The 24,516-nt window shown below is 44.6% G+C and overlaps 1 protein-coding gene and 1 long non-coding RNA gene across 2 annotated transcripts in view; both read right to left on the minus strand.

The window, feature by feature from the left end:
- The window catches only part of SLC30A5 (solute carrier family 30 member 5), a 37,074-nt gene extending 16,712 nt beyond the window's left edge, over positions 1 to 20,362 (minus strand). The window contains exons 1-7 of the mRNA XM_073680198.1: positions 20,046 to 20,362; positions 16,735 to 16,857; positions 12,620 to 12,686; positions 5,560 to 5,645; positions 5,002 to 5,089; positions 3,673 to 3,760; positions 676 to 752 (exon numbers count right to left, since the gene is read on the minus strand). Coding sequence (XP_073536299.1) covers positions 676 to 752; positions 3,673 to 3,760; positions 5,002 to 5,089; positions 5,560 to 5,645; positions 12,620 to 12,686; positions 16,735 to 16,857; positions 20,046 to 20,116 — 600 coding nt within the window. The 5' untranslated portion in view covers positions 20,117 to 20,362. The remainder of the gene's footprint in view (positions 1 to 675; positions 753 to 3,672; positions 3,761 to 5,001; positions 5,090 to 5,559; positions 5,646 to 12,619; positions 12,687 to 16,734; positions 16,858 to 20,045) is intronic.
- Positions 20,363 to 23,016: 2,654 nt separating this feature from the next.
- Positions 23,017 to 24,516, minus strand: part of LOC141168365 (uncharacterized) — a 172,584-nt gene continuing 171,084 nt past the window's right edge. The window contains exon 3 of the long non-coding RNA XR_012252107.1: positions 23,017 to 23,100. This is a non-coding gene — a long non-coding RNA (uncharacterized lncRNA). The remainder of the gene's footprint in view (positions 23,101 to 24,516) is intronic.

The following is a 24,516-nucleotide window of genomic DNA, read 5'->3' on the forward strand; positions in this document are numbered from 1 at the left end:
GGCACTTTATATTTGCCATGCTGCGTACACCGTGTTGCTTATTATTTTAAATTCTCCTTGTTCTTTTTTTTGCATATTATTTATTCTATCTTTGGTGTCTTGATTAATGAATACAATTTATTATTGTTCACTAATGATTTGACTGTAGTTTTTCGAGCAATTTTTAGGTTCAAAAGGACATTAATCCCTTTATTTCTGCAGATGGTAGTGGTTAGATCCCCACATCCATGTTACATCTATCCAGGCAGCCAAACTCAGGAACATCAAGTACACCATGACTCCGTCCCTACATAAGCAGGCTGATTCAAGAGCATGGCTATCTGTGGTAGCAACAAAGGCAGCCATATTGGTTGTCATCCAGCTTTCTCAGACACATATAAACATAATTCGTCTCGGACTACCCTAACTTAGGAAGACAGACTTGTCCCTTTGCTTTGGGAGTGCTGATGACGTCTGTGTCCATTTGAGAATACGGAGAGTGTTCCCAAAAAACACACAGGACAGTGCGAGACTTTTACAATCATTTCATACATCATTTTGTTCCATATGAGCAAAGATGGCAGCAAAAACCGGACAAACTGTGACTACAGGATACAGACAGATGGCAGCAGAAAGACATATTTACTGTAGGTTCAGAGTCATAGAGGATGGGAAATAGCAGCAGACTCTTCTTACCTTGTGGTCAGCAACTCCTAAGAGGGAGAAGGCAGTGTACAAGAAGTGTGTAAGTGCACTGTCATGATGTCCTTCAGCTGCATGAGTAACGTTAAGGGTTAAATGATCGGCTCTTAAGAAAGTGGTCATCAACTGGGCATGCTCTGGCCATAGAGGTCACTGCAGATTGCATGTACTGCTGATGCCAGCCTGACCATCCTGTCTATACCCACAGAGGAGCAGCAGCCTCCTCATGCCAAGCCGTTGTGTCTCCTAAATTATTTCCAAGGTGGCACCTTCATCCGGAAGGCGGCATACACAAATATATGTTTCTGATGTAAACACATTGCATGAACTCTTCTGCCTATCCAGTGCCCCACAATATTATAACAGTAAAGTTCTCGCTTTTTATTTAAAGGAACGAGTCTCCAACCAAACGACAGGACTTTCAGATTAAAGCACCACTACAGTGTTTTTTGAGTGCCGCTTCTATTCTAAAGGTCCCTGCCCATAGTTCACGCATTACTAAAAAATGTCGCATGCACATTCACTTAGAAAGAGGGAGGGGGACTGTACATTTCCAGTGTAGAGAGAAAGAAAGCAATCTAAAAACAACAGAAAAGAAAGAAAGCACATGAAGTGGAAATAAATATACAATCGGAACAGTGCTGATACATAAACCAGTGAAGACAGCAGCGCCCTGTATACACAAAGAACTACATCCAGCCTGTATTACTGACAAGGAAATTCCCACAACAGAAAAATTTAAAATGTTGTTTAAGCTGCAAATTGCATATTTGGGGACCTGAACATGGCTGAATGAAGGAATAAAGATTGTAAACTGAACCTCAGAGCATTTTTTTTTTAAAGGCAACCATTAACATATGTTAGGTCAAATATGCTTTAAACAGGCAAGGAAGTGTTTTACTTCACAGAAAGCAGCAGCTGCAATCCCGTGCTGTCCTGTCTGTTTACTTTTTTTTTTTTCCTCCCCTGCCCAGGAGATGTGGTTTGATCAGACCATGTTCCTGCACGGTCAGACACAGCCATTACACAGTACACAGCAGGGACACATTTATAAGATTATCTCAGCACAGGAACATTTGTTTTAACACATCTAATTGTCTAAATTATTTTTAAATCAAAGGAATAAAATCAATCTTGGAATAAAGTGTACTGTGCTCATGGGTCAGCCCCTTGAATAGTTATAGATTTAGGTTAATTCTCTTTAGACGATAAATACAGTTATATGAAAAAGTTTGGGCACCCCTATTAATCTTAAGCTTAATGTTTTATAAAAATTGGTGTTTTTGCAACAGCTATTTCAGTTTGATATATGTAATAACTGTTGGACACAGTAATGTTTCTGCCTTGAAATGAGGTTTATTGTACTAACAGAAAATGTGCAATCTGCATTCAAACAAAATTTGACAGGTGCATAAGTATGGGCACCTCACCAGAAAAGTGACATTAATATTTAGTAGATCCTCCTTTTGCAAAAATAACAGCCTCTAGTCGCTTCCTGTAGCTTTTAATGAGTTCCTGGATCCTGGATGAAGGTATTTTTGACCATTCCTCTTTACAAAACAATTCCAGTTCAGTAAAGTTTGATGGTCGCCGAGCATGGACAGCCCTCTTCAAATGATCCCACAGATGTTCAATGATATTCAGGTCTGGGGACTGGGATGGCCATTCCAGAACATTGTAATTGTTCCTCTGCATGAATGCCTGAGTAGATTTGGAGCGGTGTTTTGGATCATTGTCTTGCTGAAAGATCCATCCCCTGCGTAACTTCAACTTTGTCACTGATTCTTGAACATTATTGTCAAGAATCTGCTGATACTGAGTGGAATCCATGTGTCCCTCAACTTTAGCACACAGCCCCAAAGCATGATGGAACCTCCACCAAATTTTACTATGGGTAGCAAGTGTTTTTCTTGGAACGCTGTGTTTTTTTGCCGCCATGCATAACGCCTTTTAGTATGACCAAACAACTCAATCTTGGTTTCATCAGTCCACAGGACCTTCTTCCAAAAAGATATTGGCTTCTCCAAATGTGCTTTTGCATACCTCAGCCAACTGTTTGTGGCGTGCTTGCAGAACCGGCTTCTTTCGCATCACTCTCCCATACAGCTTCTCCTTGTGCAAAGTGCGTTGTATAGTTGACCGATGCACAGTGACACCATCTGCAGCAAGTTGATGCTGCAGCTCTCTGGAGGTGGTCTGAGGATTGTCCTTGACTGATCTCACCATTCTTCTTCTCTGCCTTTCTGATGTTTTTCTTGGCCTGCCACTTCTGGTCTTAACAAGAACTGTCCCTGTGTTCTTCCATTTCCTTACTATGTTCCTCACAGTGGAAACTGACAGGTTAAATCTCTGAGACAGCTTTTTGTATCCTTCCCCTGAACAACTATGTTGAATAATCTTAGTTTTCAGATCATTTGACAGTTGTTTTGAGGAGCCCATGATCCAACTCTTCAGAGGAGATTCAAACAGGAGAAAAACTTGCAAGTGGCCACTTTAAGTAGCTTTTCTCATGATTGCATACACCTGGCTATGAAATTCAAAGCTCAATGAGGTTACAAAACCAAAAAAAGTGCTTTAGTAAGTCAGTAAAAAGTAGGTAGGAGTATTTAAAACAAGAAAATGATAAGGGTGCCCATACTTATGCACCTGTCAAATGTTGTTTGAATGCAGATTGCAAATTTTCTGTTAGTACAATAAACCTCATTTCAAGGCAGAAACATTACTGTGTCCAACAGTTATTACATATATCAAACTGAAATAGCTGTTGCAAAAACGCCAATTTTTTAAAAATATTAAGCTTAAGATTAATAGGGGTGCCCAAACTTTTTCATATAACTGTATAGTTATCACAATGCACCTACTGACTACGCCTCAAGTATACTAATAAACTGTCCTCAAGAGGTGAAGGCGCTAATGACGAGCTCACACAGATCACACTGCTACATGGGTACCATTAGATTCCAGAAATCTGGAGGCATCACAAAAGGATACGGTGCTCTGCAATTTTAGCCATCAGATCATCATTGTCGAAGAGTAATAAACATATAACAGCAATGATGAAAAACGCAGCACCCCGAGTCTGAGGAAATAGAAACACAAGTCAATAAATGCTAATATCACCAGCAGAAGACGCGGCAAACTATAGTCAGTCCAGATAAAAGTGCTGTAAACAAAGCTTATAGTGCTACATACAGCGGGAAATTCATGTCAATAGCACCTTTAGAAATACATTTACTGAGAAAATTGGTGAGGTGTTCAATACTCATTTCACCCGCTGTACCTACCATTTAGATTTTACATTTTTTTTCTTCTTCTACACAGAAGTAGCCATAACGTTTTTTTTACTAACATGGTTGTATGAGGCTTTTTTTTTATGCGGGAGAAATTTTTAACTTTATTCATGCCATTTTTTATATAATAGCATGAATAAAGTATAAAATGTCGAAGAGGAGAGGCGAGCGAGTCAGGAGGCAGACGAAGAGGAGAGGCGAGCGAGTCAGGAGGCAGACGAAGAGGAGAGGCGAGCGAGTCAGGAGGCAGACGAAGAGGAGAGGCGAGCGAGTCAGGAGGCAGACGAAGAGGAGAGGCGAGCGAGTCAGGAGGCAGACGAAGAGGAGAGGCGAGCGAGTCAGGAGGCAGACGAAGAGGAGAGGCGAGCGAGTCAGGAGGCAGACGAAGAGGAGAGGCGAGCGAGTCAGGAGGCAGACGAAGAGGAGAGGCGAGCGAGTCAGGAGGCAGACGAAGAGGAGAGGCGAGCGAGTCAGGAGGCAGACGAAGAGGAGAGACGAGCGAGTCAGGAGGCAGACGAAGAGGAGGAGAGGCGAGCGAGTCAGGAGGCAGACGAAGAGGAGGAGAGGCGAGCGAGTCAGGAGGCAGACGAAGAGGAGGAGAGGCGAGCGAGTCAGGAGGCAGACGAAGAGGAGGAGAGGCGAGGGAGTCAGGAGGCAGACGAAGAGGAGGAGAGGCGAGGGAGTCAGGAGGCAGACGAAGAGGAGGAGAGGCGAGGGAGTCAGGAGGCAGACGAAGAGGAGGAGAGGCGAGGGAGTCAGGAGGCAGACGAAGAGGAGGAGAGGCGAGGGAGTCAGGAGGCAGACGAAGAGGAGGAGAGGCGAGGGAGTCAGGAGGCAGACGAAGAGGAGAGGCGAGCGAGTCATGAGGCAGATGAAGAGGAGAGGCGAGGGAGTCAGGCAGACAAAGAGGAGAGGCGAGGGAGAGAACTAGACTAGACAATTTCAGGAGACAAGTAGTCAATAATCCACATTTACTCTGTAATATATAAAACACTATGGAAAGGAGACAAAAGGATGTCAAACACAATACCTTGGACGGTACTCCGCTGGAACCAGTGAAGAGCACGGTCAGCAACGTTACAACTACAATATCACTATGTTCAAAGAGCAGCAAAGTCCTAGAAAATAAAGACTATACATCATAAAAGAGTAACTAACACTTATGCACATCACCAAATAAGATACAAGAATATAAAAGATATATAAACGCCATCACTTTGCTGAGAAACGCAACTTGAAAACTACCTTGTTGGAGTTTTACAGTGATGACGGTACATGGACAATTCGCGATAACGAGGCGGCAGCAGAGGTTTTGAGTTTCCCCCCTCAATGTTCTGCGGCTGTTTGGCAGCAGCTCTAGATGACTGACGTCACTATTGACGGCCCAGTTACCAGTTTTATATGTAAACCAATTGCAAAATGCTTATTTTATCATGTGAATGTCACATTTACCAGCATGAGGCCTCAGAGCAGTTCATTGCTGTCTTTATGATACAATTCCTCTAATTCTAGTGATTCTGAAGACTTCACATCAATGGAAGACACCCCAGTGAGGAAGAAAGTTTTTTTTTTCCAGAAAACAAAGTACCTTAAAGGCCCACAAAGTGTAAGGCCAAAGAACCACAGGAGTGAGATAATGCAGCCAACGAAAGCATGTTTCACAATACTGATCCACTAGAGAAAGGAGACAATAAGCAAGGGTTAATACAGTCATGCACAAATCCCCTACAGCTACTTATACTGTAATGTCGTGTACCACTATGATCCTATATAGTGAAAGCTTTAACAGCTGCAAGGGTTTGGGCACCTACCACCTTTTTCATGAAGTAAAAGAACACCAAAATATAGAACTTCTATCAAATTTACATACTCAGGGAAACAAATTACTTTTAGTGATAAAAGCTCGGGCCCCTTAAAGGGCACCTGTCACCACATTTGAGCCATTAATATGGGAAAACAGATTATCGTAACTGAAACTAGTCATTCCTGTATGCCTCATGGATGATGCCTTGTTCCGTAAAAATCATCTTTATCCCTTTATGTAAATGACCTCTTTCCAGGCTATGGGGCGTACGCTGCCCGGAACATCACGCTGCCCTCTCACTTCATTTTCTTAAAAAGTTCCTATATTTCTCCTCCCCTCCCTTCACTGTGCCCCTGTGACATCTAGTGCACAGACCTATAAAAATTGTTCTTTTTATTTGCAGCTTGCTTAGTTGTGCATAAAAACAACTTTATTTATATATGCTAATGAGTGGATGTGGTACACCCTTGGCATGCTGGCGCTGCTCAGCTGTGGCACCCGAATTTGCATCTGTGAATTAAGTTAAAGTGTTGGCCACAATCTTTAAATTACAGAAGTGTTGATGACATATACTTTTGTGTACACTTATTATATGAGTATTACAGTCTTCTCCTGTACTTGCTAGTGCAGTTTTCCCCAGATCCTGCCCAGCTCTCCTGTCCATACAATGGCTGCTGGTGGAGGATCCTGTGATCAGACCTGTCCATCAGCCTTATCCAACTGAAAAACACCTCACATGGGAAAAACAGCTTTTCAATTGGAGAAGGCGAATGGACCAACAGTCACATTATGAACAGGATAGCTGTGCAGTCGGTGAGGAAAACTGCACTAGTAAGTGTTGGAGAAGAACATGTCATACTTATATACTACTAACTGTACAAAAAAAAAATCATGTTCCCACAACATCTGTTAAAATAAAGATAAAGCAGTCAACCCATTTAACATAGTTTTTAAGGTCAATTGAGCAAGCTGCAAGTAAACTAAAGAAATGGGTTTTAAATACCCCGACAAAGTACATTGCACGAAACGCGCGTCGGGTGGAGAGGACATCTACGTCTCTTTGTTTCCAACCTATTGGTATATATTTTGCCTTTGATCACTCCGATGGCCTATTTGTGTGGTTCAATGGTTATATTTATATTACTTGTATTTATTTACTGGGTGCTTCAGTTCTTTTGATTATATAATTGTACTTTGGATTGATTCATTTCCACAATCAAGCCTACCAGGACTGTATACTCCTGGGCTATGTTCACGTTGTGGTTTAGTGTACTTTCAGTGGCTCCATTGGAAAATGGGATTCGGACATTTGCACTGATGGGGCCAGTGACTTTAACCCCTTTCCAACCCATGACGTCTTAGTACGCACATTTGCGTACCCCCCGTTCAGTGAGGGCTGCTGCGCTGAGCCCTCACTGAACCGAGCACATGTCAGCTGATTCTTACAGCTGACATGTGCCCGCAACAGCCGTGGGTAGAATCGAGATCCACCCGCGGCTGTTAACATGTTAAATGCCGCTGTCAATCTCCGACAGCGGCATTTAACGCGCGCTTTCGGGTTGCGCATCATAAGCCCCGCCCATCGGCGACCCCGTCACGTGATCGCGGGTCACCGATGGGTGGGCATGACAACCCAGGGTCTGCAGCAGACGCCTGTGGTTGTCATGATCTGGTCGCTATGAGCGCCACCTAGTGGTCGGCGCTCATAGCACAAGACCAATTCTGCTATATGCAGGGGATCTGCTGATCACCTGTATGTAGCAGAGCCGATCAGACAACTGCTGCTTCTAGTCTCCTATGGAGACTATTGAAGCATGCAGTAAGTGGAAAAAAGAGTAGTTACTTACCGGTAACGAAATTTCTCGGAACCCATGACGGCACCACGGAGAGAGGGGATCCGCCCTTCAAGGACAGGAAACCTACAGATAAAAAGGGAGGCACCTCTCTCCCGCATCAGTTGGTTTACAGAGCACCGAGAGGACCGCCAGGTTAGTAACACCAAATATGGCATTTTTATTATATATACTATATATGTATATATTTTTTTTTTTTTTTTTTAGACACACCCTGTGACTAAACAACAGGTAGTAACGATTGTGCACACCCATGTGTAAGAAAAAAGGGGAGGGAATGTATGGGTGCCGTCATGGGTTCCGAGAAATTTCGTTACCGGTAAGTAACTACTCTTTCTCTTTCCCCATGACGGCACCACGGAGAGATTGCAGAGCAGTGAAGATTAGGGAGGGACCACCGCTTCCAGAACCCTTCTGCCAAAGGTAAGATCTGAAGATGATGTTAGATCCAGCCGGTAGTGTTTAAAGAACGTGGAGGGAGAAGACCAGGTCGCCGCTGTACATATCTGTTCGATTGAAGCTCCGGCCTTCTCCGCCCAGGAGGCTGCCACTGCCCTTGTCGGGTGCGCCCTTAAGCCCACCGGCGCTGTTTCCCCGCTTGAGGAATAAGCCAGGGAAATGGCTTCCCTTATCCACCTTGCCAGGGTTCCTTTGGAAGCTTTCTGTCCCTTCCGAGATCCCTGGAAGCACACAAAAAGAGCCCTGTCCTTCCTACACTCCCGTGTGGCCTCTAAATATTGCATAATGCACCTCCTGACGTCCAAGGTGTGAAGGGCCTCTTCCCCCTTGTTTTTTGGGGCTGCGCAGAAGGAAGGGAGGGTAACCTCCTGTGACCTGTGAAAAAGGGATCCCACCTTAGGAAGGTACGCAGGGTCACTCCTAAGCGTCACTCTGTCGTCTAGTATTTGTGTAAAAGGGGGTCCTGCGGATAGTGCTTGGATATCACTAATGCGGCAAGCCGAGGTGAGGGCTACCAGAAGGGACGTCTTAAGGGACAAGATTTTAAGGGACGCTTCCCCTAGAGGTTCAAAGGGGCCTCTGGTCAGGGCTGAAAGAACAAGATTTAAATCCCACGGAGGAGCCTTCCGGGAGGGGATGGGCCTTGATCTATGAGATGCTCTGATGAACCTGGAGACCCATCTATCCCTTGCCAGGTTGCAGTTATTACAGGGCTCCCAGAGCTGCCACCTGAACCTTCAGCGTGCTCGTGGCCAACCCCAGTTCCAACCCCTTCTGAAGGAACTCCAGGATGGTAACCACGGGGGCCTCCCCTACTATATCCGTACCTGCAAAGGAAAGGAATTTCTTCCAAGTTTTCCCGTAGAGCCTAGTAGTTACAGGTTTCCTACTCTGCAGCAAGGTAGAGATTAGATTGGGGGAAAACCCTTTATCCCTCAAGAGTGACCTCTCAAATTCCAAGCGGTCAAGTGCAGGTTTGTTACCTGCGGGTGTAGTACTGGACCCTGAGACAGCAGGTCCGGAACTTCCGGAAGGACCCAGGGGTCGGAGACGGACATGATCCTCAGCCAGGAAAACCAAGGCCTTCTTGGCCAGAAAGGGGCGATCAGGATCGCATTCGCCTCGTCTTCCCTGATCTTCCTCAGAACTGCCGGAATGAGAGCAATCGGAGGAAAGGCATATACTAGCTGGTGGCCCCATGGAATCAAAAAAGCGTCTAGTGCTACTGGGTTCCCCCTGGGGTCGATCGAGCAAAACGTGTCCACCTTTTTGTTTTTCCAGTGGGCGAATAGGTCTATACATGGGATTCCCCAAGCCCTCGTGATTTTTTTGAACACTAGCTGGTTCAACTCCCATTCGCCCTGTCTCAACTGGGTACGGCTTAGGAAGTCCGCCGTGACGTTCATTGACCCTTTTATGTGCAGAGCTGATAAGGACTCTAGATTCCTCTCTGCTACGTGGAGGATGGAGCTTGACGCCTGAAGAAGGGAGATGGACCGGGTACCCCCCTGGTGATTTAGATATGCGACCACTACTCGGTTGTCCGAGAACACTCTCACGTGGTAACCCTTTAACACGTTTAGAAATTCCAAGAGGCCATACTTCACCGCCAGAAGTTCTTTCATGTTGGAGGAAGAACCTTCCACCCCCTTTCCCCAGACTCCCTGAGCCACTCGGTCGTCTAGATGAGCCCCCCACCCCCTGGGGCTTGCATCTGTCGTCAGAATCTGGGGTGACTGTATTGTCCATGGGACGCCCCTGCCTAGATTTTCTTTCTTTGTCCACCATGTTAGGGAAAGTAAAGTTTTTGAGGATAAGGTCAGTCGCCCCTCTAAGAGCCCTCTTAGAGATTTTTCCGCCCTCAAAATCTCCCACGTTTCATTGGGCGGGCTTCTTGCTGTCACTAAGGGGCCTGTTGAACATAAACCCCTTGGCTTTCTTCTGTCTCCTATCTTCCCACCTGTCCTGATCTTTGGGGGGCCTCTTTCGCATGAATTTTTTGCTCCGAAAACCCTTCCTGAATGATGAACCGGAGAGGACCGGGAATCGTTTTTTGTCATCCCCGGCTTTATCCAGGATGTCATCCAGGGTAGGTCCGAACAAAAATTCCCCTTCACACGGGATGGAGCACAGTTTGGATTTCGTTTGGAGGTCGCCTGGCCAGCATTTGAGCCATAGGGCCCGTCTAGCTGCATTTGAAAAACTCCCTGCTCTGGCTGCCAGTCTGACGGAGTCGGCTGAGGCGTATGCCAGAAAAGCCGCTGCGCCTTTCATCACAGGGATGGTCCCTATAATATCCTCCCTTGAAGCCTTGTCTTTTAGCTGAGATTCCAGCTGGTCCAGCCAAACTATCAAGGATCTGGCTGTGCAAGTGGCTGCCACTGCCGGTTTTAACCCCCCCTGGTCACTCATACTGCTGATTTTCACGTATGCCAGGAAGCATTTTCCCTTTGCTTCCCTGGCAATTTAAGCTATGCAGGTGACCGCCCCCTCCCCCTCCAACACCGCTGTGGGGAGCGCCCCCCTCTGGCCAGGACACCGCTGTGTCCTCCATGTTAGGCCTTTCCCGTGCGCGCGTTTGAATTCGCCGCTCCTGCGGCCGCGTCACTTCCGGCGCACGCGCGAGGGGGAGCGTCGGTGAGCGCGCGCACCCGCCCAAACGCCGAATCGCTATCCGGCAAGCATGCGGGGCGCGCGCTGCACAAGGCCCAGACCCTGACCCAGGGCTCAGGCCAACCCGAGCCCTGAGCCTTCTATACTTACCGCCTGGGCCCGACGCCACAGGAGACCGCGGCTTGCTTCGCGTCTCCCTGCCACCCTAGAGGCCCGCTGACCCCAGCTGTGGCGCTTCAGGACACCGCACCAGCCGAGGCAGGGAACCCCCGCTGCCTGAGCCGGACTGGTCGGGCCTGGTAAGTAAAATCTTCTTTCTTCAGGATTTCATCCGTAGGTCCCTGTCAAGGACAGGAAACCAACTGATGCGGGAGAGAGGTGCCGCCCTTTTTATCTGTAGGTTTCCTGTCCTTGAAGGGCGGATCCCCTCTCTCCGTGGTGCCGTCATGGGGAAAGAGAAAAAAAGTTTTTAAAAATATAGAAAAAATAAAAAAAAATATAAAAGTTTAAATCACCCCCCCTTTCGCCCCATTCAAAATAAAATATAAAAAAAAAAACCCTACATAGACATATTTGGTATCGCCGCGTTCAGAATCGCCCCACCTATCAATATAAAAAAATAATTAATCCGATCGGTAAATGGTGTAACGAGAAAAAAATTCTCAACGCCAGAATTACGTTTTTTGGTTGCCGCAAAATTGCAATAACGGGCGATCAAAACATCGGATCTACCCCAAAATGTTATCAATAAAAACGTCAGCCCAGCGCTCAAAAAATAAGCCCTCACCCAGCCCCAGATCACGAAAAATGGAGACGCTACAGGTCTCGGAAAATGGCGCTTTTTTTTTTTTTACTAAATTTTGGAATTTTTTTTCCACAACTTAAATATAAAATAACCTATACATGTTTGGTGTCTACGAACTCGTAATGACATGAAGAATAAGAATGGCAGGTCAGTTTTAGCATTCAGTGAATGTGGTAAAAAAAAAAAAAAAAAAAAAAAACACACAACTGTGGTATTGCACTTTTTTTGCAATTTTACCGCACTTGGAATTTTTTTCCCCGTTTTCCCGTACACGATATGGTAAAACTAGTAATGGAATTGAAAAGTACAACTTGTACCGCAAAAAATAAGCCCCCACACGGCCATATTGTCCAAAAAAATAAAAACGCTATGGCTCTGGGAACAAGGGGAGCAAAAAACGAAAAAGCAAAAACGACAAAACCCAAGGTTGCGAAAGGGTTAATGATGTAGAAGTAGTCACATTGTGGCATCTGTCAGCAGCATGCACCTGTTTTAAGAGTGCAAAAAAAGTGCAGCCGACCACGTGCAACACTTCTAATAGGTGGACACTGCTGAAAATATCTGACAGAGCACAATGTGACTTTCTGCATCGTTTGCCCCATCAGCATAAATGTGATTTTACGCTGCACTTTTCCTGCCAAGAGACACGTTTTTGGTGAAGAAATATCTGCAGCAAGTACTTAAACATATACACATACCCAAAGAGCATACAGTCCTGGCAGGCTTGATTGTGGAAAGGTATCAACTGTGTAGTGGCCGCGGTTGGGTACTGCAGATCCAGTGCCAATCATTCAGATAGCAGTACCTGGCTGTGGCCACTACACAGATGACAGCGCTGTACTGTTCAGCTCTGCAACTGCTAACACCCGGCCGGCGGCACCAGCACAGCTGATCAGAGGGGGTATCCTGTGTACAGGTGACAAATTGTTTCCTTTGGCTACGTCATCAGTATAAAAGGAGGAATCCTTTAATAAAATGTAGTTTGTGTTTTGAAATCTGTTGACTATTCACATTATGTGGAAATCATGGTCTTTCTTCCTTAGTGAAGCCATGTTGGTCGCTGTCACTTTTCTGAACTGTTACAAATTCTACTGGGTTAACATGGATAACTCACTTGGCGTCTTGTAACCGTCTTCCCAGAAGAAAATGGTTTTTGAAACAAAACCATAAAAATTGCACACCTGCAGAGAGTAAAGACCAAAATGAGAGCAAAATACTAAAGTATATGGCTATAGGATAGAACAAGAAAACTACTCAGTCCAACAGTAAGAGCAGATACATTTTATATTAGATATTTCTTTTCCCAGAGAAGATTATCCAAAAAACAAACAACCTCAGCCATGAGATCACCCTGGAATCAGATCAGGCAAAACAGGTTATTCAGTGACTGCATACCTTACCCATTACATGAAAGTGTTAAACCCTTGAAAGGGAATCTGTCAGTAGGATTAACCCTCCGAAGCCGTCTATATGGGAATGTAGGTCATTGGAAGCGGAATACAATGATACCTTGATATCTGCGATCCGATGTCTTATTCCAGCTCTGCAAAGAGAGCAGACTGTCAGTCATTACATGTCTCACACTCGTAACTTCACCTTTCATTTAAAATAATCTCTGGAGACAGATTCTCAGGGAGATCTATGTCCGGCCCATAGATCTTAACAGCTCATTTACATATTAAGAAAAACATGGATTTCTTTGGAATAAAACATCAGATTGCAGATATCAAGTTATCATTTTTATTCAGCTTCCTATGACCTACATGCCCATACAGACGGCTTAGGAGGGTTGATCTTACGGTCAGACTCCCTTTTAAGGACCCAGGGATTTTTTTTTTATTTATTTTGTGCATTTGTTCCTTCCCGTTCTCAGGTACTACAGCTCAAATCACATTCACTTCAATGAAACGTGAGCTGCAGTACCCCAAAGCAGGACTTGGCTGATCCAGTTTCTTACACTGTGTACTTCCATCTGTCACAAGTCCTGGTAACATCTGATGGGCGCTGGACGTTCACCAATCTGATATTGATAATCCATCCTACGGAGTCTAAGTTCTTGACAACCATTTTAACTGTAGTATAAAAATGGCAGCAAACGGTATTTGCGTTGAGGTTGAGTTCACATGACTGTATGAAAAGTGCGAATTTCATCCAGAAAACTGACTTTTTTCTCACTTGTCATCCATGTGCAATCGGTTTTTATAAAGCAGCAGTTATTTAAAAATTACAAGATGAAGTACAGTTTTCTATGTTAAAGAATTTGAGTGTGTCCATAAAACTCGGATGCTAAACTGGGCTTCATATGGAACGATTTTTTTTTTTTACATGCATTGTAGCAGAGCCAGGTAGGACAGGGTTAAGTCCTAGCTCTGCAGGATTTTATTAGATGCACCTGCCTAGTTGTTTTTTTTTTTTTTTAACTAAGAATCAGGACCAGTGTTCACTATGTGTGTGAGTCTGCTGAATGAAGCAGAGTGGAGTGTGCTGAAGCAGGCGAGTGTCCAGCCAAAATGTGAGCTGTAGCTGAGAGACATGCCGGGGTCTCTCTCTGAATGAATGGAGACTGCATGGGTCAGCTAGGAAAGCAGAGCAGTCTGTAAGTTGGAGTTGCAGAGAACAGTGTGGAAGCTGCAGCCTGTTCAGTGTGAACTGTGCCTGGAGTTGAATACTTCTGTTTGGCACTGGAAGCTGTTGGAGCTTGGGTGAAAGGTGATATAGAGACTGGTGGGATTGGGCCTCTTTTATGTATGACGTTTGCTCCGGGAGAAAGGACTATAATCTGTTCAGGTGAGCCCGCACTGACATATGTGTCCTGCTAAATGGCCTGTTTATTTGCTGTGATACCTTTGTGTCTTGAAGAGCCTGTTTTTTTAGTTTTGAATCCCTTGGGAGTTTTATGAAAGCAATAAAACTGCACCTGTTTGGACCAAACGGCACTGCCTGTGTGAACGCTACCTAATGCCTACTTGAGAGAAATGGTTCCCTATAGCATCCATAGACTTGAATGGCTGAATCTCATCCGACACATGGAAGAAACTAGTATATTCTACAATTTTTTTTTCACGTGTAGATCATTATCAGTACTGCCCCACTGAACAACATTGGTACGAGAGCTGTCGGTTTTTTCATGGAACAGCACTTGGACCAAAATACGGTCGTGTGAACGTGGCCTTAGAAAAAAAAAACAAAAAAACCTGCTGAATATAAGACTGAAGTTACATAAAGAGTTTTACTTTGGATTCCTCCTACTAGACCTGAGAGGCTGCACACTGACAACGACAAGTATCACTCAAGCATGTATCCTGCTGCACAAGTAAATCTAGGAGCAGGACACTGACGGCTACGCACTGGCATGCAAAAATCAGAGTTAAACAGTAACTAAACTGATCTTTTTTTCCCCATAAATCTAAAGTACAAGAAACTGTGTACTATATTTTATCCGAAAAATATTCTTCTTTCCTCACTTGTCAGTCCCTTATTCTATCCTGTACTAATCAATTGCCCTCAAAAGCGGAGAGATAAACTTTTATAGGCAGCCGGTATAATTTTATGGAGAAGGGAGGGGAAGGAAACCGAAGCAAAAGACAAAAACGCTAGTGTAGCCATTTGTGACTAAAGCCAGCAAAGGAGAAAGTGGAGTGTTAGGCCTCATTCAGATGTACTTTTTTTCTCATGTATGAGAAAAACGGACCGATGAGTGTGGTCGTACGTGGAGAAAAAAAGCAAGTTTATCCACATTCTCCTATGAGACAGGCTGTGAGAATCGGACCACACTGAAATGGCATCCGAGTGCGGTGCAATATTTTCACTGAAGCTTTGACTTGCATTGCTGATTTTGATCAAACGCTGGGATCAATATAAGACATTACTCCAAGATTTTCTGCGGACTACAAAAAAAAAAATCTCGGACATGTGAATGGCCCCATTAGCACAGGTACAAGTGCCATACATGAAAACCACAGATAGCACTCTACATGAAAAACGAATGAGGCCTAACGCCTCATGTACACGCAATAACTTAGGCTACGGCATCACTATCAGTATTCATTCAGTATTTTTTCTCAGCAGTGAGAGCCAAAACCAGGTGAGGAACAATCAGAGAAAAGGTATAATAGAAAGAAATCACCGATTCTGCATTCGTCAGCCACTCCTGGTTTTGGCTCTCACTCCTGAGAAAAAATACTGACCAAATACAGATAGTGGGGCTGTGGCCTTACTCCGAAAAGTCACCTGAAAGGACAGGAACAAAGACCCTGGTGCCTTCAGTGTGTGATATCCCCAGTGTGCACTCCCCTTCTCCTCCGCACTGACGACGAGCTCACACAGGAGGATACGCTGCAGGGGTTCAGTCTAGATTTACACTCCTACCATGTTTCATATGCACATTGAAAAATGATAATCAGAAGCGAAAGTGTCCCCGCAGTTTAGATTTTAAATCTGCAGCATGCAAATTACAGTCAAGCACAGTGCGCCTGTCACTCCATCCAAATCATCCTCATACTGACATGCCAGACCTGGCATGTCACTCTCCATAAGGTGAAAACGCTTACTCCTTAGATCTCAGTCTAAGGCTGTGTGCCCACGTAGCGTTTTTCAAGCGTTTTTGATGCGGAATTTCCGCAGCGGAAACGCTTGGTAATCCGCACCCCATGGTCCCCAATGGGATTCCGCAAGTTCTATGCACATGCTGCGGATTTTTCCGCAGCGTTTATGCTGCGTTCAAAAATCCGCAGCATGTCATTTAATTTTGCGTTTCCGCAAGCAGAATTGCCTTTGTCCAATGCTTAAAAAACGCAAGGCAATTCCGCATGTGGAAAACGTGTGATAAACGCGCGAAAAATGCGCGATAAACGCGTGCGGAATTCCGCATGCGTTTTTCCGGGAGAGGACTTGCAGAAATGAAGCAGAAATTTTCTGCTTCATAAATGCAACGTGGGCACATAGCCTTAGCCTCTCACCTAGCCAAAACAGACGAAGGGCAATACCATGAAACACCGTGTCTGCAAATTGAGATTCTGATTAGGCTTTTATCCTAAGTCATATTGCAAGGCTCGTTACAGGGTCGATATTGACTTGTAGGATTGCAGCTTCCAATAGGTGGCGCTAGAGTTTAAGTTCTCTTCCTCTCTGAAGACACAATTTCTATCCAAATAGGAGACACAAGACCACCTTCATAGTTACACTATAGGGTAGGAGGAGGCATGAATACATAGCAATACGGCTACTTACCCCAATTTTAATATAAAGATAAACTGTACAATATGGACTACTTTTAGTAGATCGTAGGACTCAAAAATACCAAGAGCCTTCAGGAACTTTATAAAGCAGAGAAGGACGATGTATCTGGTCAGTCTGCAAAACAGAAATACGTCATGTAAGAAGATGATCAAGTGATAACCAGACATATAATGGCACCTGACCAAGTGTTACAGTGATATGAGGCTGTGACCACACAACATTCTTATCTCACACATGTCGTCTATCTATTAGGCACTTATACCTACCTGGAGCCCTCACCTAGCAGAAACTGAGGCCTTTACGGGTATTAAAGGCCTGAAGACAAAGCTGTGTGGTTGGGATGTCCGTGTCAATAGCAGAGGGACTGGGTTATACATCAATATTTATACCCAATTTACTTAAATTATTAAACGAATATTCCCATCTCCAAGATCCTATCCTAATATGTAGTAGGTGTAATAGGAGGTATTTGTTAATATTATAACCATTAGAAATGTAGCATAGTTCTTCTGATAAGCTATGGCACTTACCTGCCATGTGCAGGGCATTGCAGTAGCTTAGGTATCCATGGTTATGACCACTAACAAATAACTCACTATATGAGTGGTTGAAACCATGGATAGCCAAGCTACTGCAATGTCCTGCACACGGGGTAAGCGCCATAGCTTATCAGAAGGACTATACTACATTTTTAATTGGAGGTATTTGCTAATATTATTACTATTATACCTAATACATATTGGGATAGGATCTCGGAGATGGGGAATACCCCTTTAAGTGTCCCGATTTTGAAGTATCAGGGCGGTTCTGCAGCTCCACACCCCATGTGAGTGACGGGGAGAGGCTGACGGGCTAATTTCAATAACCAAGTCAGAGAAGGGCGTCTGCTTTAGCTTATGAAATGAGCCAGTTCCCTTCACACACACATTGGAGGGAACCTGGGACTGTACTGGAGATTGGGGGCAGCTTTGATAATTAATATGAGTATAATTGTCAGTTTTGTATATATATTTGGTGTCTGTATAGATAGGAGTCCAGTGGGTGGTCCTAATAGTGATTGACAGTTATCTCTGCATGCACTCAAACAGGGAAGACTGTCAATTACTAAATAGGACCATCTAATGAATAAAATTAACGATTTACAATTTTTTTTTTTTTTTTTTACAAAAAAGTATATTAATCTGATCAGCTCCTCCTGCAGATATGATATGATGCCCCAAAGAAGACGATCCTTGCTAATGTCATGTACATTACTCACATGATCGTTACTGCCAATAACTGGACTCAGTTATGTGCCATACAAACAAGCAACACTGCTCTCGCCAGTGAATGGCTGTACTGATCATGGGGGCTACAGTGTTAGAACGGCAGGAGATTTAAAGGGACTCAGCACAAAATGACAAAAAAAAAAAAAAAGTACCGTCGCTCCGTGCATCATCTCGTGGCTAAACAATTAAATACACCTTCCCACCTGCTTGTTGTCCATCCATCTTTACCCCCTCCTCTTCTTTGATTGACAGCTTTGGCTTCATAGAGCCAGAGAAGGGCATATAGATGGAAAAGTGGCAGGTGGGAAGGTGTATTTAAATGATTGGCCCCACCATGATGAACCGAGCGCCTGCACTTGGTTTGAACAGTCATTCTGTGCTGACAGACTCCCTTTAAAAGGAAACCGGTCACCTCCAGAAAAGCTGTTTACTTACAGATATAATGGTAAGCCGCAGGTAAACAGCTTTACATCATGCCTGGTTGGCTACAGGGAGGAAAGCAACTTATAATCATCCTACAGAAGGGAGGGGTCAGTCATCGTTCACTATACAGTGAGTGCAGTTATCACTCTCTGACACTTTGATTGACATCCTGCCCTGCACGCACAAGAGTGGAGTGAGTACACCGCGTCACTGTGCAGTGAGTGGTGACTGTAAAGTGACGCACACACATTAGATTAATGCTGTCTGCACTTGCCAATATAAACGAGTTCAGATGAACATCAAATGTGTCAGGGACCCCCAACAGACACCTGTTGTGATAGTTAAGGATCTGGTATGTCTGATTGCAGACTGTTGATCCTTTTGCTCCCTAGAAGTAAGCCAACCCCAGGAGCTCTCTAATAGAGCACATAAGGACAGCCCTGCTGTGCATGGTGGAGCCAGGCGAGATAGCTGCTGGTCTAATGAATTACCTAAACATTATTTGTCTGACAGCAGATTACCATTATGGCAGCAGGCAGCGCTTCTGGAGAGGACATGTTCCCTTTAATGGTAATTAAAAGTTATTTCTTACTCTTTGGCCACTTGCTTAAAACACCAGAAAATCCAATTAAAGGGGTATTCCAGGACAGAATATTTGATATATTTTAGATGGTTGGGGTCCGACCCCCATTGATCACTAGAACAGGGCACTTTTATCCCCGGGAGAATGGAGCAGCAGTACACATCCCCAACCCGTGCTCTGCTACATTTATTCTCTATGGGGACTTCCAAGAGCTGCATTCAGTTTTTTCTGGCAACCCCATAGAGAATGAGTGGAGCAGCGGTCAGGCGTGTGCACTGCTACTCTATTCTAAAAGATAAAGTCCTAACTGTTGGTGCAGTACCTGCTGTCGGACCACTATAAAGTCTATAAGTTATCACCTGTCCTGTGGATGGCTGGTAACCTCTACCTACCAGATTACCACTGACAGTGCTGGTCCTCAATGACCGAATGCTGCAGGTGGAGGCTGTCAGGAGGGTCAGTTTGAAGCATTTCTCCACACAAAACAACCCGGCTGCACCTGCCCCTATGTGACATATACAGGATCAATGGAGGATTACCACTCCTGCTCCTATTGGGGCCTTGGTAGTGTGGCCTCCCCTATCGCACAGGCAGTGCAATTCCAAAGTAATGGTGGCACAATAAGTCCCAGCATGCTGACAGCTCCTGCTGGGGGAGACACTAGAAGTCCCAGCATGCTGACAGCTCCTGCTGGGGGAGACACTAGAAGTCCCAGCATGCTGACAGCTCCTGCTGGGGGAGACACTAGAAGTCCCAGCATGCTGACAGCTCCTGCTGGGGGAGACACTAGAAGTCCCAGCATGCTGACAGCTCCTGCTGGGGGAGACACTAGAAGTCCCAGCATGCTGACAGCTCCTGCTGGGGGAGACACTAGAAGTCCCAGCATGCTGACAGCTCCTGCTGGGGGAGACACTAGAAGTCCCAGCATGCTGACAGCTCCTGCTGGGGGAGACACTAGAAGTCCCAGCATGCTGACAGCTCCTGCTGGAGGAGAGCACACACACGCACTGCTCTGGACACCTCCTCACCTGGACTCCGGGGCATCCACAGGCCCCAGCCTGCCGCTGCTCATCACATTGCTGCTGTACTTCTCGTCCATGCCGGCGGCTCCCTATAACCTCATGTAGCTGCTGCTGGAATCAGCCCTCTCCCGTCTACAGACCGGGACACCCGCGGAGGGCCCTGCGGGACGGCGAGTACATGAAAGGAACCGAGTGACAGCCGCAGCCCGGACACATATTCCGGATACACAGCCTCCAGCACTGCCAGCTCGCCGGCCTGCGCTGCTGATGGACAGGGAGCGTCACCGGTCACATGATAGCTACAGTACGGAAGGCGACTGGGAAAATCTTCCTCCCATACGTGTAAGAAGCGTTTTCCTGGGAAGTACAGGGAAACGGTGGGGACAAACTTCATGGCACTCTGTTTTCTGGTCTTTGAAACAGAAAGAGGTTCCAATAATCGCATCTCACGTGATACGTCATCCACGTTGAAGACTCTTCGGTGAACATTACCTCTGAGCCAAACTTCTCCCAGTGTAATGCTACAAGCACACAATGCTCCATTCACCTGATATTCAGCTGTACACTGTGTGTGAGCACAAAATATACAGTTATAATAATAATAATGTATATGGTCTTTAACCCCTTCACCACCTTGGGATTCTCACCATGTGCCGGAAAAGATGCGGGCTGAGCGCCGAAGCCCACATCAAAGGGAAGGAGGCGACCTATGACATAGGTACGTCCTAGGTCGTAAAGGGGTTAATCCCTTAGAGGGTTATTCCCATCTTCATAAATGGGTAGTGTCTGATAGAATTTGTAAAAACAATCTTGCAATTTACTAATTATTAAAATGTTAAGCCATTCTTGAAATAACACTTTTGTTTACAGTTTGTTGCCTTGGAGACCGACTACCAATTCTAGACAGCATGACATGCACAGTGCTTACAAGATCTTTTCTGTTGAGCTTGTATGTTTTGAAGCTTACAGGATCGCTGGAGCTCGCTGTTAGGGTCCGTGCCCATGATGCGTTTTTCAAGCGTTTTTGCTGCGGAATTTTTGCAGCGTAAACGCTTGGGAAACGCTTGGTAATCTGTCTCCCATGGTCCCCAATGTAAATCCGCAATTTCAATGCCCATGCTGCGGAATTTTTGCAGCGGAAATTTTCTGCTTCATTTCTGCATCGTGTGCACATAGCCTTACTTCCTAATCCCAGCTAGTTTTAGAGCAGCGTTTACAAGCTACAAACCAGCAGGAGGCGATCACCTACGTAACGAGCAGCCAAAAGAAAGGAGAACTGTTAATATTTCAGGAACAGCTACAATTTCTAATAAGTAGTAAATTGCAAAGGTTCTTGTCTTTACATTTCTCCCCTTACAGTGTCCGACTGCAGAACACAGGGCCCATTGGAGAACATCATTCTTGGGGCCCATCATCCATGTACTATAGAAATAAGAAAGGCCAAAGTCTTCAACAAAAAGTAGGACATCGCTTGTGTACATCAAGATGAATCTAAACGTCAGAGATTTCTTTCTTTTTTTTTATCACTATATGGACTAGATTGGATTTGATGGACTACGTTGGACCAACATGGGATCAAATGGGATGGTGTAGGGCAGTGGTTTTTTTTTGTTTTTTTTAATAAAGTATTTTTGTTTATTGTAATACTTTCTTATAAGCTAGACAGATTGCATCCAGAATAGCAGAACCCAAACACCCAGAGAAAGGTGTGACTCCAGCGACTCGGCAGAAAGAGAAACCGACCACAGAACACAAGCTCAAGAGATCGAATACAGGGGCATGACACTGGGTAGGTTTTCAGAAACCGCTGAACCACTAAGTTGAGCACATGGGCCAGTCAGGGTTAGACTGGGGTGTCTGGGGTCCACAGGAGGAATTGACCCTAGGGGCCCACTCTACAGCTATATACAAATATCTATCAGCCTTTATCCCTGTTACAGTGGAGCTTTGACTGTAAAACACAGAAGGCTCCTTCACATCTACTGTGCCCTTACTATAACTTTGATGTACAATTACGATAGTTTACATTAAAGGTGTTCTTTGGTGGAAACAAGTTATCACAGGTTAGGTAGATGATAACTTATTAATCGTGGAATCCGACCATTGGAAACCGCACTGATCGGAAGAACTGGGAACTTTTATTCCTGACAGGCCACTTTTATCCCCATTTTAAAATGCAGCGGCAGGTAAGATGTCTGACCCAGCTCCATTCATCCTATTTGGGACTTCCAGAGAAAACTAAGCGCAGCGTATGCAGCAACTGAGGGAATGAATAGATCAGTGGTCGAGTCGTACATGTCGCTCCATTCTAATAGAGATAAAAGTTCCGCATTCAATACCACATACAATAGAGAAATACCGCCACACCATGACCAGACCTCATATTACTACCACATAGTGACCAAATAATACCACATATTAGGGACAAATACGGCCACACCATGACTAGACCACATATTACCACAACATGGTAACTAAATAATACCACATACAAGGAGAAATACCACCACAGCATGACCAGATTACATATTACCACCACATAGTGACTGAATGATACTACAATAATGATCATGAATAAAAACCACAATGCTAATAACACCAACCACTGGTGCCATTATACACAGGAGCTCTCTATATAGTATTAGTGTACAGGTGATACAGTGATCATCGGTGATATGCACAGGAGCTCTGTATCTATTGTCAGTGTACAGGTAATACAGGGCTCACTAGTGACATTATACATGTGAGCTCTGTATATAGAATAGAGTGTACATGTAAATACAGTGATCACCGGTAACATACACATGAGCTTTGTATATAGTGTACAGGTCATACAAGGATCATCAGTGACATACACATGAGTTCTGTATATAATGTCAATGTACAGGTAATAGAGGGATCACCAGTGACATCTTATACAGAATCTCTATATAGTGTGAGTGTATAGTGTGCATGTACATCTAATACACAGACTCACCAGTGATATCTCTAGTTGTAGTCCTTAATCTTCACTTTTCTTCTTCATCTGGCGCAGATTACTTCTTCCAGCCGGGATTCATCTCTGCAGAAAATAACACACAGTTATCTATAACTAATTGCTTCTAGAGCACATTCCTCACTTTTTCTCCGATTTCTGCTCTACATCAGATGAAGAAAAAAGCGACATAGTGCTGCCCTTTACGGTAACAGGACCTCCCTTGTGTTCCCCCATGGAAGACAGCATCCTGAAAAGTAAATTATATTACAGCAGTGATGTCCCCTAATACACTCCCTGACAGAAGTTATGTCGCTTATCCATGTTATGTAAATAAAAGCTTATAACCTGACGTTAAATTCATCCATTGGTTTTATAAATTACTCTTTTGAAAGCTGAAACCCTCCCAAATTTGGTTTATGTTAAGAATATAAATTGGCATCAATGCTGAAATATTGATCATTTAATGAACACAGAATGGTCAGATTTTGGCAAGACAAAAGTTTTGTCGCCTGGTGATATAATGCACCCAATTCCTTGTTTACATTCTCACCAGTGCTCAGTAAATGATCGGTTAATTAGTGGGTGTGTATAAAAAGAAACCCAGCACCCCAGACCTTCACTTTAACTGCAACTTGAGCTCTGACAACATGCCAAAAATCCACATTGTGACCAAAGCCTTGATTATCAAGAGGCTGAAGACCAGATCCACTGCAGAGGTGGCTGGCACCTTTAATGTTTCTTAGCTTCAAGTACAAAGAATTAAAAAAAGATTTGAAGAGACTGGAGATGTGTTTGACAAGCCCAGGTCCAGCAGACCCGGCAAGACAACTGCTCAGGAGGAACATTTGTTGGTTAGAAAATCCAAAGCAAGCCCCTCTTCTACTGCAGCAGAGCTCCAACAGGCCTGATCACCTCAAGTCCCTGTGTCAACTAGAACAGTTTGTAGGATTCTGTCTCGAAATGGCCTCCATGGTCGAATCAGTGCCCAGAAGCCAACACTAAACAAAAGGCAAATAAAAAGCATTTGCAAAGTCCCACAGCCTGCTAAACAGATGGACGCTGGAAAAGTGGCAGAAGGTGGATTTCTCTGATGAATCTTCAGTAGAATTACACCACAGCCGCTGCAAATACTGCAGGAGACCTACTGGAGCCCGTATGGATCCAAAATACACCCAGAAAACAGTTACATTTGGTGGTGGAAAGATCATGGTCTGGTGTTACATTCAGTATGAGGGTTGCAAAACATTTGCAAGGTGGAAGGCAATATCAATAGCCTAAAATATCAAGAAGTATTAGCTACCTCTTACATTCTAAATCATAAAAGGGGTCAAATTTTGCAGCAGGATGGTGCTCCAGCTCATACATCCATCTCTTCAACAAAGTTCCTCCAGGCAAAAAAGATCAAGGTGCTCAAGGACTGGCCAGCCCAGTCACCAGAAGTGAACATCATTGAGCATGTTTGGGGTAGGATGAAAGAGGAAGCTTGGAAGACAAAACCAA

The sequence above is a fragment of the Phyllobates terribilis genome, unplaced genomic scaffold (genome assembly GCF_046119375.1).
Source record: "Phyllobates terribilis strain yellow unplaced genomic scaffold, ASM4611937v1 Scaffold_1__5_contigs__length_1240528914, whole genome shotgun sequence".
NCBI lineage: Eukaryota > Metazoa > Chordata > Amphibia > Anura > Dendrobatidae > Phyllobates > Phyllobates terribilis.